This window comes from Trichogramma pretiosum, unplaced genomic scaffold, assembly GCF_000599845.2.
Source record: "Trichogramma pretiosum strain Unisexual culture from Peru unplaced genomic scaffold, Tpre_2.0 scaffold24, whole genome shotgun sequence".
NCBI lineage: Eukaryota > Metazoa > Arthropoda > Insecta > Hymenoptera > Trichogrammatidae > Trichogramma > Trichogramma pretiosum.
The window spans coordinates 157,012-177,589 of record NW_019641611.1 but is presented as its reverse complement, the minus strand read 5'-3'; the positions used below and the strand labels follow the sequence as shown (position 1 = coordinate 177,589).

Below are 20,578 nucleotides of genomic sequence, written 5' to 3'. Positions count from 1 at the left end.
ACGTTTATTCGGACATTTAAATACAGATTACCTTCTTATTATACATAATCGCAGAGTACATTCTTTATCATATTACTATAATTTTAATCATCATGAATTACTTAAATACTTTTTATTTGAATCAATCATATAATACCGTTATGATTTATAATAAACTTGACAAATGAAATTCCGTGAATGGCTAATCAAAAAAATTTCCTATACTTTCTTTGAAACATAAATTTCAACTCTAAAGTAAAAACGCATTAAAATTATCCAAACAGAGTTAAAAGTTTAATCCATCAAAAACTTATCCGAAGTCAATTTCACGGCTGCATAATCATCACTGAACACATGCATATATATATATTACCATTTGCACAATTTTCGAATTTCATAAAAAATTCCATGAAAATATTTTTCGTTTAATTTTGACAAGAAAAACCGGAAACCTATTTTTCGGCGCGCAAGATGAAATATCTTTTAGAAAAAGTTCACGCGAATTCACGACGAAAGCACATAATCCAAGAGCGCATGCCTCTCGATTACAAGCTGCACATGTACACACGTATATACACATAGGCAAAATGCGGGCGTGAGAGAGCACACACCTCCTTGAGCGCGACGTATATATCCAGTGTAAATGTACGTCGGAGCTTGAACAGCAGTGCTGGTGGTGGACGCAGGTGGTAGTGGTGGTGGTGTTGGCGCCGACGACAGTCACAGCGTGGCATGCACAGGAGCAACATCGAACGCAGCTTCCCTTATCCGACACACCAAAATATTTAAATAACACGGCATACAACGAAGATCTTCGCAGAATCTCCGAAGAACCGCATGGATGGTCACTTGGTTCATGTAATTGCAGGTTAGTGACCCTTTTTTTTTGAAGGGGCATTGTATTATTGTATTATTTTAAACCAAAAACGAATCATCTTTTTTATAGCAATCGATTTATGAGTTGATTGATTTTTCACGGCCTGCCAATGCATAAAGTACGAAAATTCAACGATAAAATATATGAATAATATCGAGCTTAAATTAAATAGGGAAATAAATTGCATCTCTCCAATAATCTTTAGAGTTTGTGTTTTAGGGGTACCGTTTCGTTTTAGGAGTCTTTTCTCAATAACTTTAAACATATGTTATTAATTGAAAACTTAGTTAACGTTCTACTGGATATTTTTAAAACTATACAAATACTATATTACTAAATGACAATCAACTATTTTTCTATTAATTTTGCACGCTCGATGTTCGATAGAAATATTTTTTAAATTACAATAGACAGTTCTCGCAGTTGAAATATTCTATTGTTCAGATTTTAATTATTTTAAATAAAATATTTTCATAGTTTATTTCTCAATATTGCTGTGCAATTGTCAAAGCCACGTACGTTCAAAACGCTAAAAAAATAATAAAATTTTTTATTTAATAACATCTGTCATGCGCGACCACGTTTCATCCGCACAATAACAAAGAAAATAATTAATTCCAAATCCAATTATTATTAGACCATAAAATTTAATCTTAAAAAAAAATCATGTACGCAATCGAAAAAGAATCGTAAAATTAAATTAATTTGTGATCAATTCGACGCTCGAATTTTATCGCTCCCTTTTACAACGAGCTTCGTCCACTGCGTATGTTTATGCAGCTCACTGCACGCGCGACGCGCTCCAGCATCCCATCGATACGCGCCGCTGCTGGACGGTATGAGCAAAAAAGATGCGAAACACGCGTACCTCTATATACACGTACTTTATACATCTATACACATAAAACCGGATCGACGCGTGCATGATACGCTGCTTCGCCGTCCTCGCTCGAGCGCGTAGCAGGCACTATTCTCCATGGGTATGCTTTTATTCGCGCCCAAGCGATGATCCTTCAACACGCACATCACTACATGCATATTAAAAAAAAATGTTCACCTTCTACTTTAATACCCTTTTAGGAATCTCAATTTTTACTCAGCGTAGTAACTTGATAAGAATTAATTTGACTTTATAAACGGGTTGTACTGATACTGCAAGAATTTGTATTTTTTTTTAGGGTGGAGAGCCAGTAGTAGTTAATAATGAATTTCAATGAGTTTTTTGACAATTTTTTGCTTTTTCTTCCAAAAGAAATGTATTTAAAAATGTTATTATTCAACCTTTTCATGTACCTGCTGTTGATAAATTAGAAATTTACGAATACTATTCACTATAATGTTTTAATAAAAGTAAATATAAAATTGGATTGAAACAAAAATAAATTATACAAACTAGATAATAAGTAAAAATTAGAATCACTGTATAAAGTAAATTTATTTTTTATCCGTAAATATTTAACAATTTTTGGTGATGTATAAAACAATTTATATTCTTCATCTTCAAAAATTAATTTCATTGATGACAATACGTAAGTAGTATTGCAATGAGAACAAATAAATAACTCGTTTTATATTTGAGAATTTGTAAGATTTTGGTCAAAAGTATTAACTTTTATAAACACACTTATACACATTATACATGCTCCTCAATAACCAACTTTTTTAATACTAATTATAAACTGTTGGTAAACACAAACTTAGTTTTAATTATAATAACGATTTTTTATTAATTATAATAACGAATATATAAACAACGATTGTTAAAAATAATTATTACATTTGAGGATTTGTCTGATTTCTTACAACATGCAAAAGTCGTAAACTTTTTTATATTAGAAAAAGGATGAGTTTCATAAAAAAATTGTTCTATAAAGTTAAAGACTCGTCAAAATCATACTCATAAAAAATACGGATTTTACGTACAAAAAAATAACACGTGCCTTTCCACTACGATCAGGAATGCAGTACTTGATACGGTATATCAATCTTACAGAAAAACTTATTTTCTATCGTAATTATAATGGAATAGGCAACTTCATATATTTACATATTATGCGTGATTTCCACTCATTTTTCCATAATTTTTATCGTTAAATATACTTTTGAAATTACAAAAGAATATCGCGAATTGGAATTAAAAGTTTTCAATAGTTATAACTTAGACTAATAGTCTAACATAACTGGACTCAAGCCTTTGAATCGCCACTTTCAAAGGCGTTTCCACCCATTTTTTCCAATGCCACTTGATAACTTCGTTTGTCAACAACTCGTTGATTGCAGCAACTGGAAAAGCATGTGTCGCCCTTACCAAACTCTTCGCCATCTTCAAGCGTTTCAGGCATGGGTTTGTTGAGGGTTTCAGGCAACCAAAGCGCTGTAAATCCTGATCCCAGTGCGATAATTCCAAAAACCGTGGCTGGGACCTTTGGATCCAAAAAGTCCAAAAGCATCAATAAAGGTGTGATGGCGCCGCTCAATCTCGCGCACATTGAACCGACTCCTAAGGCAGTGTTCCTCAATACCGTGGGGAATAGTTCAGCCGTGTAATTGTAAATTATGGCGAAGGATCCAGCGATGCATGCTTTACCGATCAAAGATACTGTAATTTTCAATATAAAACTATCTTCTTCGGAGAAAGCTGACGCGAACACGCAACACACTCCTCCGATCAACATCAATCCACTTATGAGACTTCTTCGACCCCAACGATCCATGACCAAGCAAACGAATATATAACTTGGGACCTCGACTAATCCACTCAGGAACATCATTAAATAAGGATTACCCGGCAGACTTTTTGTATTTAGCGATAGACCATAGTAGACTATAGAATTAGCGAACCAGTTGAAGCAAACGTTCAAAGTTTTATTCCGCAGATTAGGTGTTCTTAAAAGGTCAAATCCACTATGGGCTTTTTCGTCATCATTGATTTCTTTTATTTTGCCCTTAGAAGTGTATTTTTCAACGTCCAATATAACTGTACTGCCGTTCATTCTTAGTGCTTTTTGAACAATGGTTAAGGACTCGCGAATGCGACCTTGAGCCCAAAGCCACCGAGGAGATTCATCCATCAGCCACCAGTGACCTAATAGTAAAGCACTGTGCATGCCGTATACAACCTGCAGATATGTTGCGTTTTTAATTACAGCTCCCCAGCCAGCAACTAACATGAAACCAACAGCAAATGCTAATTGGAACATTAATCCGCAAAATGTTCTCTTTGAAGCCCCAACGAGTTCCATACTCAAAACAAAACCAGTAATATATGCTCCGGCTGATCCGAAATATCCGTACAAAAATCGGACCAAGACAAATGAATAATATTCAGGTATGAACGCAACCGATACTCCAAGGATAAGTTGAGCCACCGAAGACACGTAAAATATTATTTTACGGCCATAATTATCAGCCATACTTCCCAATGTTACAGCCCCAAGAAAGACGCCGAACATGTAGGCCGACTGTGCGGTCGCACCCATCCATCTACGCGTACAAACGAAATTCCAATCCATTCCTATGGATGATTCGTAATAAGTCCTGTCGTAGATCCACTGATCACACTCCATCGTCTGATTATAAGAATCCTTGTAGGAACATTTGTCTAATTCTGGAGTCAACAGGAACGTTTCGTTCGTAATGACAGTTTCATTGAGATTTGTACCTGGTGGCACGCATATATAAGTTTCTGGCACAGCTGCTACTGTCAAAAGTGTTAACATGTGGAGGCCAGCAGTCAATGCACCAACTATGTGCAGTAAGAATTGAAATAGTTGATATTTTCCGAACTCCCCCAAGTGTCCCATAACTTCTTCTAGGTCGTTATCGATACCTGCCATTTTTGAAGTTTGTTTTTTTTATTTCAATACTGGTAACTCTTTCTTGTAATTCTGAAAATTAAAAAAATGTTACATTTTAGTAAAAATTTACTAAGAAATGAATATAATTTACACATCGAGATGATGATTCTTAATAAACATTCGATTTCTACGTCTTTCAGCAAAACAATCAATCGTTTTCTTACCTTGCAATGCAAGATAAATAAATTATTCTTCTTAACTCGTAGCAGTGAAGTTATCTCTTGATGCTTCCAATGCGATTTTCTATCTCTCTTGCAGAAGCAGTTTCTTCACTTAAATATTTGAGACTCGAATTTAGATTTCATAGGTATGCAGATCAAATCTCTCTTTTAGACAGCAGATCTTGATGTGATTTTATTTATTGATGTTGTAATGTTGTCTTTGGCGGGTGAAGATATTTAACATAGTTCCCTGAAATGCCAAACAAAAAGATATTTAATTCTCAATTTTCCATAAAAATTTACAATTTTATTTGATCTTTGGATAAATAAACAGGATTATTCGTAATAGGGTTTCAATATAACTTTAGTTCAAGTTGAGTAGTACAGTTTGATCATTTAAAAAAATTTGGAAAGATCGTTCTTTTATATTCAGATATAACGCGGTTATTCTTTTAACGAAAAAATAATTTAATTTTAATAAAAATTATTTAAATAACCTTATTTGCCTTCATGCGTATAAATTACTAGACAGTTAAGTATACGGTTCATTGCAGAAAACTGATGCAATGCTAATGAACTAAAGAGATGCAAAATACAATTGATTAAGCAACTCTGCCTGAGCTTGTCGTTTGTATAATTTTTCCGACGTACCCAGAGTTTCCGACGTTGGTTTATTTATAGTTTGCATTAAACAAATGGAAATAATCGATTGATAGGCGTATTTTTACAATAGCAAACTAATCAAAATTCGTTAAGAAAGACTTGTGTAATCGAGATGAAAAGGAATCCAATACTACGGCATTTGCAATCGTTATCGAATCTCAGCAATTTTATTAAAATTTGAGAAAAAAAACAATTCATCACTCTTGTCGACAACATTTTAATTCAACTTTTACCCTATCACGAGATAAGAAGCCACGCGATCACTAATTACGTAGATTTACAGTCCGAAGCTCTCTCTCTCTCTTTTTCTCTCCTCCTCATTTTTTGCGTCATTGACTTACAATATATCAATGTGCAACAATATCGGCTCAAAATTTCCACGAGCATTTGTACGCGCGCATAAGCGCGCATGCAAGCCGAGCAATATCACCTCTGATCTCTCGCGCGCGCAGCTCAACTTGCAACTATAGCCGAACATTAATAGCGAGTTGAAGTTTGCTGTCCGGCCTGTCCGTAATTGTACTCGGGCGCACGCGCGCAATTAATGCACCGCTGATAAATCGAACGCACGCGCGCGAGCCGCATTTGCAGGCATCTCATCTGGATTAAGCAGAGCGGCCGGCGCGGCCCTGACGAGACCTCTAGGATTCCACGAATTGAAATGTCGATATACAGCGCTCGCGAAGCTACTGTAGTATTTATCTTTTCAATGGGTTATTGCTGTGGCCTTGCAATCATTTTAATGTTGGCCGTCGATAGGCGATTAGCCGCGCGGCCAGTAATGCCTACACTTTTAATTTTCTTGAACCGTGGCTAAGTAAGGCTCGATCGAGATCAGGCCAAATCAGAACTCACGCGACGAGAGCGGATGAGGAAATATAATAATCAATTATGCTCATCGAGTGCGATTGTAAACATCGCGCTTTGTTTAACGCAACTGCAGAGCCGATTTTGTTTACGCCGCGCTAGATGACAAGCACGACAATTAAGCGCGAGCATTGTGTTATTGTTGCACTGCTTCAGCGCAACAACGATCATTTCTGGTTTGGATGAAAATTCGCCAACGACACCACTTTTTGCCAACTCTTACGCGCGAGCCAAGTGTTACTAACGACCGCTAAGAAAATACTAGCTCGGAAAGCTTGACCCGTTAGTTCGATCATACGTATCGATACGCTTATTACTTATTCGTGAGTATTTATTTTTGTAATGACTCTGAATTTATGTACGCTTAGAGAGCAGTGACAAACTCGCCGTATTAGCAACTATAATTTCGCGCAATAACGTATGCATGGCTTTCCGATTGAGTCACAACATTCGCCGTAGGCACTTTTCGCGTGTATTTGCGGAGATTTCTTGGGCGGTGAAATTTAAACGCGCAAACATGCAGGTACGATCGCTTCGTTTGTTTCGCGCGTGTTTCTCATTAAACACGCGTAATTAGAATATGCATAAATGCTGAATACGCGTTTGGCATTTAATCGCGCGCTCGTCCAACTCGAGTGTCAATATTGCCAAAATTACCGGACGTATTTAATAGTACGTTTACTTGTCAAAGGTACAATCAACATTATTAGTCGTCTTCGTTGTAGCTTAATTATGACAAACGAGAAGCTGAGCTTGATTACAATTCATTGTTTTTTTTTACCATGCTTTGACGTGTATTAAAAAGTCGACTTTTTTCAAATACTTTGTTGGAAAGGCAGTAGGACGATAAGTGACTCTCGCTAAGTGCGTTATCACCTGTTGGACAAATTTAACACACACACATTTGTATTTACACACCCAATACTTTTAATAATATACTCGCTTGCTCGCTTATACACAAATTTTTTTATAAATATCAAATAAAACTGCCCACGTTATTATTGAATGCTCAAATGAAAATGTAGTTCACATTTCGCATGTTAAAAAGTTTGCACTTGTGTGCAAATATGTGCGTTCGTATATTTTTAGAAAAAGTCGTCGGCTTGAACGCGGAGAGTCGAGGCGAGTTCGCTCGTTAGAAATGTTGCACGCGTACACACACACACGTGCCTAACGAGGAACATTGTAGTAATGCATTTATATATATAATTTTTTTTTTGTAATCTCAATATATGCAATGAAATCGCGCCGAGTCGTGCGTTTCATGCGTGTGCGTCAGGAAATGAGTTAGCTCGTTCTTACGTGGGTTTCGTTTATAGCACTGCTTACATGTACAATGTTAAAATACAGAATGACCAATAATTTATAATGAATTTCGACTCAATAAAATACAAGGGATTTTTTTATTTAAATTATTTATGTTATGAAATTCGGTATAGTATGTTGAAATTCATTGAATTTATTGCAATGTGATTCATGATTAGATGATAAAGAATGACCAGATCTAGATAAAAGCTATTGATGAATGAAATGAAAACTTTCACCAATAGATTTTATTTTAAAATGTAATTGAAACCATACACTTTGAAAGAAAATGATAAGAATGAATGAAACTCTTAGATTATGGTTTATAGTTTACCTCAATAATCTCGAAATAGAAAATAACCTTAAAGAAATTGATTCTTGTACCACTAATAAACACTAATTCCTGAAAGCAGTCGCGTTCCTGCTCACGATATCACGTCGAAAATGCCGAAAAATCTCATCTGCGTTGATCCAAACATAATACAGCGTTTATACCATGCTTTTTGTTCGACTCTCGAGTTTCTAATAAAAGCGCGCTCTTTACCAAACGAATCGCGAGTCACCGACAGTCTGCTGCTATAGTCTTCGCTCGCGATGTGGACACTATCGTACTCTCCCACTCCGCGCCATATATCTGCAATATTTAATGCAGTGTCTTTACCGAGCAGACTTCTGCGGCCAAATTGGTGAGGCTTGCTGTTTGTTTTTCCCTTTTTCCTGGTCACGTTGATCCGTGTGTGCTGCTATTACGACATAACACTCATACAGGCGGTATATAAAATAGTTCGATATCCTAATGATAACCGGATTTCCAATTCCAATCTAGTTTTAATAGATTTCAATTGAATTTAAATAAATTTCAATCGAATTTTCATAAATTGATAATTCTCACTTCCTCCGAGAATCGTACGATGAATCAAGGAAGTATCAATTTATTTGATGATATTTATTGAAATATTTTAAAAATTTACACAATATCATTGGTAAAATAGACCGAGGGGTTTCGAGTTCACAACGTGTATAAGTTTCTATTTCAAGTAAAAAAAGCCTAATTTTCTTAATCAATCAGAGTTAAAATATTTCTGTAATCAAACCGTTAACACGTGTTAAACACTCGAAACAGTGAAGAATGTAAAATCGGCGTACTTCAAACGAAATTATGAAAGATTTCGTCTGTGTCCCCCTAATTTTTTTCGCTACCGACCAGTACATCTGATAATATGATTCGATAATATAAATTGTAATATGGCTTATCAGGATGTCGCATCGAAATGCTATCATATATGGCAGATCGAAACTGTTATCAGTCCCCAGGATTTAACCTGCTGGCATAGTTTTTCCTCGCATTTAATTATCAAACAGCATTGTTATATTTGTCTTGTGCAGCGAGTGCATGTGTTAGCAATAAAATTTCAAAAGCTTCTGTACTAGGAGGCAATGACCTCGTAAACGGTAACGTTTCTCGTTCCAAATATACAAATCTTGCAATTATTACTTTATTATCGAGGTAATCTCTCAAGATTATTATGAATTTTTTCACGCTTTACTTGTGTGATGGAAAGTGACGCAAACTGAAATTCGCGTGCAAAGCTTGCACTTTAAGCTCAAAAGTTTGAGGTGCACGAGAATTCGTCGAACAAGCCTCTTATGATATCAGTCGCAATTCGCGTGAGCACGAATTTTTATGAATTTTATTTTGAACTCGATACAAACTTTTTTTTGACGTGCTATTTGATTTATATTAAATAGAAAATGCTGAAGCAATTATTTTAACATGTTGAATTATTATCACGTAGAAAGATCGCAAGGTTCAAGTAAAAAAATGCTCTCGAAAGCTCATTATTTTAACGCCCACGCATGTTTTCTCGTTTATCGTTAACACATGGCATTTGTGATGAAAATGTTACATTGTGTAATCGATCTTATTACTGCATACGTTTTACGCTGGTCAACTCTTACACTGTACCTTTAAACTTATCCTGACTATATTTTTTCATGACTGTAAATTTGAACAATTATTTATAATTACATACAAAAAGTTTCATAATAACAAGGCTTCAAAATTTTTTTCCAGAACAATCAATGAGCATTGAAGCCTCATGCGTAAAACTCATCGGAGCTAATCTCGATATATCTTTTTAGCTGTCTTCAATCACACATTACTCGACACGTGCCTTTTTTCATTGTATACTTATATATATCTGCATAATAGACCTTAGACATGCGCACCTGAGAATCGATTTTTGACGCGAGTGACCTTAGGTACTTGGAGATATACTGTTGTCTGAGAATATTGAAAGTAAACAATAATTTATTTTTTATCAATTTGTGGGTGGATTTCATTATAAGATCTTGTCGCTTGAGTAAACAAGTTCACACCGCGTGAAGCATTATCCTTATATTCGCATGAACTTTTTTTATAAAATTGTAAAATAGAAACATTTTGATTTTTTCAATACAAGAATTCAACGAAAGTTATAAACTTTTTCTGATAAAAATAATTTCAATGAAATAATATTATTTCAGACGATCGATGGATAAAGAAGTTATATCAGAAAAATTGAATGATTAATATACAATCAATGATAATGACATAATACACGTTCGTCATTATTTACAGATATTCTAGTACTCTCCAAAGTTTTGAAGTTATGAGATAATAAAATATTCTAGAAAAGTTATACGATGCTAAATCCAGGAGATACACAATTATGTTTAACTTTCATGGCATTATCTGTGATCATGAACACTATTTAAAGTATCACAGATTTTCAGAAAACACTTCAAACTAATCCCCGTGCAATAAAAGTCACCCATGCTACTGCACAGTATTTGATTTTATCTACGATACAAGCACTGACTAAAACACTAGATAATTCAAAATAAGACTATGCTCACCTTCAATGTTGACACTTTTGAAACTATATACTTAGACACAATATCTTGCAAGTGATTAATTCAATTTCTCAAAAATTAAATACGTTTAGGTACTTTTCAAGTGCTACGAATCAATCGAAATGAGGAGATCATGATTTCTTGTCAAATTCTTCATTTTATAAAAATTGGTCGATACGATTGGCAGATCGATTTCAAAAAAACAGAACACGAAATTGCTTGATGTTACGAGACTCATGGTATTTTTGAAGTACACACACTCAAATAGGCCGCTCTATCGCGAGAGAGGTAAATGTCGATCTTTATCCGGTCTCTATCTCCGACGAAGAGAAGCAAAAGAAGAAAGAAACTTTGCTCGAAATTTAATTCCAAACGAGTGTGATCCAATATGCTTAAGTGGATTACTGTATACCCGCGGCTGCTAGGCACTGTCGATATAGATATATGTATAAGTATCGCGGCTATAAGCCTTTGCAGGTACTGTACATAGGTGCGCGCGTTTACTTTTATCAGATTGGCCTTCATGAGGGTCAGTGAAACGACCACATGCGTATTTGCGCGCGCGACATCGGACGGACCGTTCGACAGTTTTGTGTAGCCGCGATTTTAACTGTAACGATTCGATGAGGGTAGGTAGAAATGAATCCGTCGCTGACGTCGGTAAAAAAGAAATTCGCTCGAATTATTTGTTCGAAGAGATTTCGATTCAAGAATTTATGTTCATTTACCAAGTTTTGCCCGAGCTACAATAAATTATTATTTCGAAATCGGAATATTATTGATTTTTCAATTAAAAAAATGTCACCTCGAACATGTAATCGATAAGATTGTTTTTCTCAAGCATTCAACGTAAATTAGGAGTTGCACCTAAAATGATTTATGACACGAAACTGCGTTTTCAAATACGGATTTCGATCTAATTCAGTTTCGCAAAATACAGCTTCACCTGGATTGATAAAAAATGAACGAAAAAATTGATTTCTGCATCGTGTCCTTTAAATCGTTTATCGATCGAAAGATAGCGCTTGAAGCATGTCAACGAGCTTTTTTGTACTCGGTATAGGCGACTTGAAGTGGATTTTTATGATGGAATTTTAAAATCGGTATAATAAAAATATATAAAGCCTCAATGTCTCTGGAACAAGGGCAGAAAGTGGCTAAATTTATGCAACAAAGTGACGGTAATTTAGATGTTATCGCGAAGTAAAATTTATTTCTCGTATGATACGTTTCGCAAGTATTCGCGCAAACTTAAATCTGCATTGATATTTGATAGTACAGGTTAGATTAAAATTACAAAAAAATACTAGTTACTTTTATTTTTAATGTACTTTTTTACACGTAAACAAATATTCAGCCCATCGGTTCAATTGCAGGTCAATTGCATGAGAAAAGATTTGCTCACGTCGGCAGAAAATCGGTGGATTTGTCAGCTACTTGCAGCGCAGATATTGGGGCTGGTGTGCCAGTGGCGAATGGCTAGTGTGCGAATAAGAGCGCACACACACATATATATATGAGCGAGAGTACGGGTGGAATGTCATATAACGCACGAGTGCTCATCCGATTATCGGGCTGTCAAGCGCCAGGCGCGATACATCCCACTTCACATTACGTGTGTGTATATAGCGCGCAAAGTAACTTGGCATTTCGAAAATCAATTTTACGTCCATCGCGCTCGGATTTATAAAGCTACCCGCCGAATGCGATAGCATCTCGATTTAATGCACGGCCGCTCATGAGCCACTCGCTATATAGATAAAATTGCATTTTTCTCTTCCTTGGCCTGAAACGAGCTGGGTTAATTCGCATCTTTATAGGAGGACCATGAACTTTTGATTTAATAAATTTCACAAATGGCCATGTTTAACTTGCACGCACAAGAGCAGGATATGCTTAGGCATTTACCCCGATTGCGATCTTCGTTTCACTTGAATGCGCATTATAGCTTATAATCACTTGCTGTTTGCCCTTTTCGGTTTAAGATATCAAGATTTTCGAACGGTCTCATTTTTTCAGAGTTTTTTTCCCAATTTTACAGTCATCGCGGACTTTCCATTAAAATTATGCCAATTTAAAGATTTTTCTTGCAGATTGTAATTTTAATTTTAATTACAGTCAACTTACAACAATACAACCATAATAGCGCCTCCATGGCACAATTTTTCTACTAATTATAGCTGATTCAACAGAGATAAGTAACAACAAAACAACGCAAAAATATGGACATTCATTAAGCCTTCGTGAGGAAAAACATTACTCTTTATATTTCTCGTTATTGTGTTTTGTGTACGTCTCGATTTAATATTATATCACCGATTTTGCGTTGCACTACATTACATTTATCAGAAAATGCATTGAATAAAGTACGTGTTTGTTCGTTCTGACACAGTGATTGTTTTTCAAATTAAATTAAATAACCAATGCAACTATCGAGGACGCGACCTATCCATGGAATTAAAAAAGTTTAAAAAAGTTTCTTCCTCATTGTTGAAAAAAGTTGAAGAATTTCTCCAATGTCTCCCTCGAAAACTAATCAAAACTAAAAAAATTTCTTATGAAATTCTTTCTTCTTTCTACGCTACTCTACTGTTTAGCTCTTATTGTCACATGTATTCCATAGACATGTCCAACATAACAACTCCCGCTCACGCGCGTACAAAAGCAATAGGCAGGTGAAAAAATGCCGATGAGTTACAGATGATGTATATCCTCGACAAGAGGGGAAGCGCAGCATCAAAAGCGCCAATGTACGAGTGTGAGCGCTTACGTGTGTGTTGGTGTATACGTGTGTTTATACATGCGTTCTCGATGCCATGTACAGAACGGCGTTTAGTCGAGACACGATCGTCGTTCGGTGTGCACATGTGTTTTTAGTAAACAGTCCTTTCTTGCTGACTTTGGTAAATAATTAATAATATTTTGTAATTATTTCAAGGATTGATTATTGCATGTTACTATTGCAAATTTAATTGGCATAAATAAGTGCTTGAATTACGAATTCAATTTTTAGTTGATATTTTATTTTTATAACGACTTGAATGAGTATTATTGCTATTCATTTATTTACTTTTTTTTTGTGGTTACTATTTTAGTTTTTGCGTTTATTTAAATCTTTAAATTATTTCATTTAGTAGTTTATTATTCATCTGCAATACACGTAACCGTGAATCGCATCAGTATACAGTGTTTTAACGCATAACACAAAAACCGAATATTTGCACAGCGTTTTCAAGTAATAAAATTATATCAGTAATTACGTGTTCACGATTTCAGACAGGTACTCTGTGTTGCGCGCAAAGTATATACCATAAAAGTATAAGATACTTATTATTGCATCAATTTGTTTGTATAATTGTTTTTCATCGATGAATTCAGTGGCCAAAATCATAAAATGTGGAAGGATAAAACTTGTGTTGTTCGTTTCGGTGAGCAGCGTTTGATAAATACACATGAGTATATATCAAAAATGTAAATATTTCTTTATCATGAGAAGAACTGGTTGAATCAGAATTTTTGTTCATTATTAAAAAAATACTCTCGGAGTCCGATCATTGAATTTTCGAGGAAAATGAACGTCACCATAGTAGACTGCAACACCCGATAGCTTTCATCTCTTTGGCAGCCGCATCTAATGGAAAATACACAGAAACAAATCAAAAGCAGAGTGGTAGCTTTCACATTCATGTCCAATACATGCATACTTGTAACGTGTTTTGAATCGTCGGCGCTCTGCTGTATCAGGAAACTATTAAAAGGCTGTTTGCGCCTAGTGCCCGCGAGAATCTGAATGGCATTTCGTACAGGTATTAGTCTTTTTTTGCCGAGCCACCGTTTCGACGATTGTTACGTTGCGAAATTACATAGAGAGTTGACCGTGCATCGAAAAAAAATCGTTACTGCACGCAAAATCAAAGTTCAATGCACGCGAGAAATAGTTTCAATGGGTATACCGTACGTGTTGGCGCGCGAGTTCAATAGCTCATTGATGCGAAAGCTTATATATGTATTCGAACCATAGGTATCAATATGTCGTGTCAGTGAACTCGGCTCTTTCAAGTATACAAATTATAATGCTTTTTTATCTCCATGTTGAACGACGTCTATAATAATTCAAAACGATCCCTAACAATGACGAGATTAGCATGCGGAGATCGTTTGATTGAAAATTCATCGATACACGGCTAGCTCGATCCATTCGAAAGTTGAGCCTCTTAATTGGGTATTGAAATTATTTTCTAATCTTTCCGTTCCCTTGACACAGCTGTCTGAATGCGCATTAAAGAAAAAATAGGACGGATAATGAAAAATCAAGAAATCGCAGCGTGGAGTTTTATGCCACGTATTTATGAACAACAAATAAGTAGCGAAGCGTAACGTGTTTACCAGTCGTATGTATACGGAATACAAAGCCAATATAAGTAGACAAACTCGAATTAAGCGTACGTGTGCGTGTGTATAGGCGATGGCTTTTTTCTTTTATACGATTGTGACAGCTTGGCTGTCACAACAGGCCAGAACTATTTATTAACATTGCACGCGGAGTCGAGCTGGCCGCGCGCTAGGCTTATTATTATGATCGTCGCTACTACATATTACGCTCGTTGCGCGTTAACTTTATTACGCCCGTGAGTAGCTGCCCTGCATATGTACCGCCGCGATGACACGAGAGCTACATGTGCATTGCATATACGTATCTATAGATATATTACGTGCAGCGCATCGTGTGTGCGAGCGTGTGATTCGATGCATTTATTGCATTATGCGTGGCCGCGCGCACGCCATGCCTAACGGCGATGATGAATAACTTTATAAAGACCCGACCGATATGCGCTCTCTTATTCACATGCTTTGAAAAGTTTGTTTGCGACGATCTTCCGAGCGGATGTATCGGAGAAACATGAATTGTAACAAACGTACACCCCAGCCGTTGTTTCCCGATAAGGCAAACTTTCCTCTCTGACCCACATTTTCGCGCCTTGTATGTCACGCAGAATCGGCAAGGAGCATCTCCGATAACGGCTCGACTTGGTCGGCATGACGAAATCTCTGGGCACGATGGGCATGCAGGACGAGCACGCGACCACGTTCGGTCGTAAGCGCACTTGCGCCGTAACGCGATGCGGTGGCCTGGCGCTGGCCGTGTCCTTTCTGGCCGCGGTACTGGCCACGGGACTGCTGGTCTATCACTTTTCGCCGTGCGGACGAGGATTCGCCGCCTCCTCGGGCCGCCCCATCGGCGATGACGGAGACGACGGGGGTCGAAGCGGTCGCAGTTTCGGCGGTTCCTCGTCGAGCAAGAAAAAGCTCGACGTCAGGTTGCCGAGATCGATCCTGCCGCAGAGCTACGAATTGAAACTCATTCCCTACATCTGGCCGGGAAATTTCACTTTCGACGGAGAGGTGAGTTTACGACTTGATTACTTTATTCTTTGCACGCCGCCTGTAACGAAGGTAGAATAACGAACGCCGAACGCAGGTGAAAATCGTGGTAAACGTGACCGAGGACACGTACAAGGTGACGCTGCACGCGGTCGACATGAGAATCGACGAGTCTTTCACGAGCATCAAAGAGTATCCGCTCGTCGAAGGTGACACCAACAAACAAATCAAAGTCAGCCGACAGCTCAACGATTCCGCGAGGCAATTTCACGTGATCGAAGCTCGACAGCAGCTCAAAGCTGGAAAGCAATACTTGCTGCATCTCAAGTACGTCGGCAATCTCAACGACTATCTGCAGGGCTTCTACAGGAGCTCCTACGTCGAGAATAATCAGACAAGGTACATAACTGCGAGCTCGACAGCTCGTCCTCGAGTTTACAGCCCAATAAAATGTATGATACGCGCATCCGCGTAACTTTCAGATGGATCGCGACGACGCAATTCCAGCCGACCGATGCACGTCGAGCTTTTCCCTGCTTCGACGAACCGGCCCTCAAGGCTACCTTCCAAATCAGTATCGCCCGACCTAAAAATATGACTGCCATTTCGAATATGCCAAAAGAAAAACAGACTGATCAAGTGTTAGTATTATCGAGATTTCTTTTGTTCAGAAATAATAGACAGCTCTTGGAAAAAATTCTTGGCTGAAAAAATGTAAAACGTGTTTGAAAATGTAGGGATGGTCTGCCAGAGTACGTGTGGGATCACTTCGAGCGATCGGTACCAATGTCAACGTACCTCGTGGCTTTCATAGTTTCGGATTTCCAAGTATCGAAGTCGCAGTCCCCTGGTGGCACAAATGTCAGCGTCTGGGCGCGCAAAGAAGCCATTCAACAGGCGGATTACAGCCTGAAAATCGGACCGCAGATCCTCAACTACTTCGAAGACTACTTCAAAATTAAATTCCCGCTGCCGAAAATCGACATGGTTGCGTTGCCGGACTTTGCTGCAGGTGCTATGGAAAATTGGGGATTGATCACTTACAGGTAATGCACATTGACGCCCGTTCGAGGATTATTGAAATAATTGATACGAAATTTAAACGGATGGATTTTTAAATATGGCAGAGAAACTGCGATGCTTTATCAGAACGGCGTGTCAACCAGAGCCAATCGTCAGCGCCTGGCGAACGTCGTTTCGCATGAGCTTGCGCACCAGTGGTTTGGCAATTTAGTCACGCCCACCTGGTGGACTGATTTATGGCTCAACGAAGGCTTCGCTAGCTACGCCGAGAACATCGGCGTCAACGCGGTACGTATTACAAATATTACCCGAAATTTTCATTCATTTTATGTGATATTCCCCTTTTCTTCGAGTAATCCATCATACAGCGTAGCATGGCGTGAAAACTTGCGCATTATGCACGTTTACATGAAATATTTCACATTTCACGGTAAAATCGTGCAGATGCGTACATGTTTTACTTTACTTGGAATCAATCATTCCGCTATTTTTTCTCTCTAGCGCTCGTTCGAGAGCGATGTATCATACTGCATCAGATCAGCTATAATAGATCAGCGAGTAAAATTAAGGATATCGATAAATCATCGAAAACATTGCACTTGCAGGTCGAGCCAAGTTGGAAAGTCATCGAGCAGTTCGTAGTGCACGAGCTGCAGAACGTCTTCGGTCTCGACGCCCTCGAGTCGTCGCATCCAATATCGATCGAGGTCGGCCATCCGGACGAAATCAATGAGATATTCGACAGGATCTCGTACGCCAAAGGTGCCTCGATAATTCGCATGATGGATCACTTCCTCACTACGGAGGTGTTCAAGCGTGGATTGACCAACTACCTCAACGGAAAGTAAGTCGGCAAAGATCGATCGTCTCTGTATTATAATAGTGAATTATTCTATCGATTAACCGACGCACAAATTGTATCGGATGCGCGCAGAGCTTACCAAAGCGCCGAGCAGGACGACTTGTGGAACGCGTTGACGAAACAAGCTCACGAGGACAAGGTGCTAGGTCAAGATGTGACTATCAAGCAAATCATGGATACTTGGACCTTGCAGACCGGATTCCCCGTCGTCACGGTCACGCGCGACTATGCCAACGATGCAGCGGCCATTACTCAGGTATGTTTGCGAGAGTTCGAGCTCGAGCAATGCCAACTGCGCTTTACTATCGGCATTGTTTACGACGAGCCTTTATTTTCCACAGGAACGTTTTATGCTTCGTAATTTCACGAGAGGAGAATCAGAGCCTGTCTGGTGGATTCCGCTGACTTATACAACGGCTAAAAAGATGAATTTCAACGACACCAAGCCCGCTACTTGGATGAAGGCCGAAAAGGCCATCAGCTTGAAGAAAATCGGGGCCGCGGCCAACGACTGGATCCTCTTTAATATTCTCGAAACCGGCTACTACCGGGTGAATTACGATCATAACAATTGGCAGATGCTGATCAAGCAACTCAAAGGTCCAGATTACGAGGCTATTTCAACGACGAATCGTGCACAACTCATTGATGACGCACTGAATTTAGCCAGAGCCGGACGACTCGACTACGCCACAGCTCTCGACATCACGTCTTACTTATCGAAGGAGACCGAGTATCTGCCTTGGAAGTCGGCCCTCGTGGCTCTCAACTTCCTCGACTCGATGCTCATCAAGTATCAAGGCTACGACATGTTTAGAGTAAGGACGTTTTATTGCAAGATCGAAGTTAATCGTTCAATTCTGCGCGAATGCCTTATCAAACGCTATAAAAAAATGTAACTTTCATTCGACAGCTATTTGCTCTGAAACTCCTCGACAACGTGTACAATAAAGTCGGCTTCAAGGACAACGCCGACGATCCACAGCTGACGGTCTTCACTCGCATCGACGTGCTCAACTGGGCGTGCTATCTCGGCCACGAGGACTGCATACGCAACGCCGTGTCGCAGTTCGCCGCCTGGCGCGAGACGAGCGATCCCAATCGAGAGAATCCCATCTCGCCGAACCTGAAGAGCGTCGTCTACTGCACGGCGGTGCGCATGGGAGGAGAGTCCGAGTGGAACTTCATCTGGAAGCGATTCAAGGAGAGCAACGTTGGCACCGAGAAGGACATACTGCTCAACGCGCTCGGCTGCACGAGAGAGACTTGGCTGCTCAGCAGATACCTCGACTGGGCAATGTCCAACAGTACGGGCATCAGGAAGCAAGACGTCACCAGAGTTTTCACCTCAGTTTCTAATAATATCATCGGTCAGCCGCTAGCTTTTAACTATTTTAGGAATAAGTGGGATCAACTCAAGTATTAGTGAGTATTTATTCAATCTTATACTATTTCTTGCATGAAATATCATCTATTGTACTTATTAAAAATAATTTTCTTTTAAAGCTTCGGAAATTCTTTACTGACGCTCAATAACATTGTCAAATCTTCAACTAAGCGCATCAGTACAAAATATGAATTGAAAGATGTAAGTAACTTCGAATTTTCATTGCTTTATTTACTGCCAAATTTTAACCATTATTCATTATATTCAGTTGCTTGACTTTGCCAATGAGCACAAAGAAGATTTAAGAAGCGCCACACGAGCTGTCGAACAGGCCATCGAAAACGGTGAAGTTAATATTCGTTGGCTCGAGAGAAATCATGCAAATATTCAAGAGTGGTTGAAAAATAACGCGCACTAAATGAAATAAGTTCAATGTAATGTTGCCAAATTAAAACTTCATCACTGCTAAAAAATTTGTCATTGAATCTTCGATTGGTAACAGCAGAAATTCACGATATCAACTACATTCGAGTACTAACGTAATCGTAAGTTTTTAGATCTAATCGAGGATTTGTGATGAGAACATTGTTTTAAATGTTGTCCTTTACGGCGTGAGTGAGAATGTTTTTTGGAGAATAAAAAAAATTGAAAATTCAATGTTTGAATATTTTGCATAAAACAAACGTCGAATGAAACTTTTGATGTGATTTTTATAGAAGGATAAATGTTATTATTATTTTAACTTGTTGTACATGAAATATTATAAATATTTGAAAACTGCATCTACAATTTCCAACAATCAACTATTATTGTTGACATTGGTTTTTTTTACTTACTTCCTACATTTTTTAATTCATTTGTAATATTATAAGTGCCTTTTTCTAAAAACAAAAATTGCGTACTGTAAACTGAAGTCGAAATCAAACGAGTATTATTTTATAAATTATTAAAGTGTCATTGGTGGAAACATTATTGTTCGTCCATACTATTCGATTTCGTATTTTTACCAATATTAAACGTGCTAATAATCCGTATGATTGTTTTGGTGCTTTATATGTATTATATTTACAAATGATAAGAAGTATTATATAATGGATTTATAATATGCCCTAAATATGAGTCTTCGTACTTAGGCAGTAATACAAAATTTTCCGTATTCGCTGATGTTAGCTGATCATAAAAAAATAATTAAAAAACTTTATGGAGAGTAAAATAATAATTGTTTTCGTGATTTAACGCCAATAAAAATGTGATCAATACATTTGAAGCTTATACTGCATATGCAATCATTTTATTCGTAAGATATATGTTTGTCATAAT

The 20,578-nt window shown here is 37.9% G+C and overlaps 2 protein-coding genes across 4 annotated transcripts; one reads left to right on the top strand and one right to left on the bottom strand.

Annotated features, from left to right (window-relative positions):
* The first annotated feature begins 721 nt into the window (after nt 1-721).
* LOC106648347 (aminopeptidase N) lies at nt 722-20,530 on the top strand. 2 transcript variants are annotated; one of them, XM_014365168.1, is made up of 12 exons: nt 722-847; nt 15,599-16,007; nt 16,084-16,385; nt 16,469-16,627; nt 16,724-17,032; nt 17,114-17,297; nt 17,615-17,853; nt 17,944-18,127; nt 18,213-18,689; nt 18,785-19,296; nt 19,378-19,459; nt 19,527-20,530. In XM_014365168.1, the coding sequence occupies exons 2-12, from the start codon at nt 15,642-15,644 to the stop codon at nt 19,674-19,676; spliced, it is 2,964 nt and encodes a 987-aa protein (XP_014220654.1). In that variant the 5' UTR covers nt 722-847; nt 15,599-15,641; the 3' UTR covers nt 19,677-20,530. The 2 variants fall into 2 exon arrangements, with proteins under 2 accessions (XP_014220654.1, XP_014220655.1); XM_014365169.2 differs by lacking the exon at nt 722-847 and adding an exon at nt 13,447-13,507.
* Nucleotides 2,303-11,092, bottom strand: LOC106648348 (organic cation transporter protein). Of its 2 annotated transcripts, none has more exons than XM_014365170.2 (3): nt 10,608-11,092; nt 4,878-5,124; nt 2,303-4,743 (listed from the first exon to the last, which is right to left on the bottom strand). In XM_014365170.2, the coding sequence occupies exon 3, from the start codon at nt 4,690-4,692 to the stop codon at nt 3,043-3,045; it is 1,650 nt and encodes a 549-aa protein (XP_014220656.1). In that variant the 5' UTR covers nt 4,693-4,743; nt 4,878-5,124; nt 10,608-11,092; the 3' UTR covers nt 2,303-3,042. The 2 variants fall into 2 exon arrangements, with proteins under 2 accessions (XP_014220656.1, XP_014220657.1); XM_014365171.2 differs by lacking the exon at nt 10,608-11,092 and adding an exon at nt 8,044-8,289.
* Nucleotides 20,531-20,578: the final 48 nt, after the last annotated feature.

Excerpts from the sequence above, each read along its gene's own strand:
- LOC106648347 (XM_014365168.1), top strand. The coding sequence starts at position 15,642 with ATGACGAAATCTCTGGGCACGATGGGCATGCAGGACGAGCACGCGACC. Across the intron at positions 16,386-16,468 it reads GTCGAGAATAATCAGACAAG|ATGGATCGCGACGACGCAAT; the intron begins GTACATAACTGC and ends CGTAACTTTCAG. Across the intron at positions 16,628-16,723 it reads GAAAAACAGACTGATCAAGT|GGATGGTCTGCCAGAGTACG; the intron begins GTTAGTATTATC and ends TTGAAAATGTAG.
- LOC106648348 (XM_014365170.2), bottom strand. The coding sequence starts at position 4,692 with ATGGCAGGTATCGATAACGACCTAGAAGAAGTTATGGGACACTTGGGG.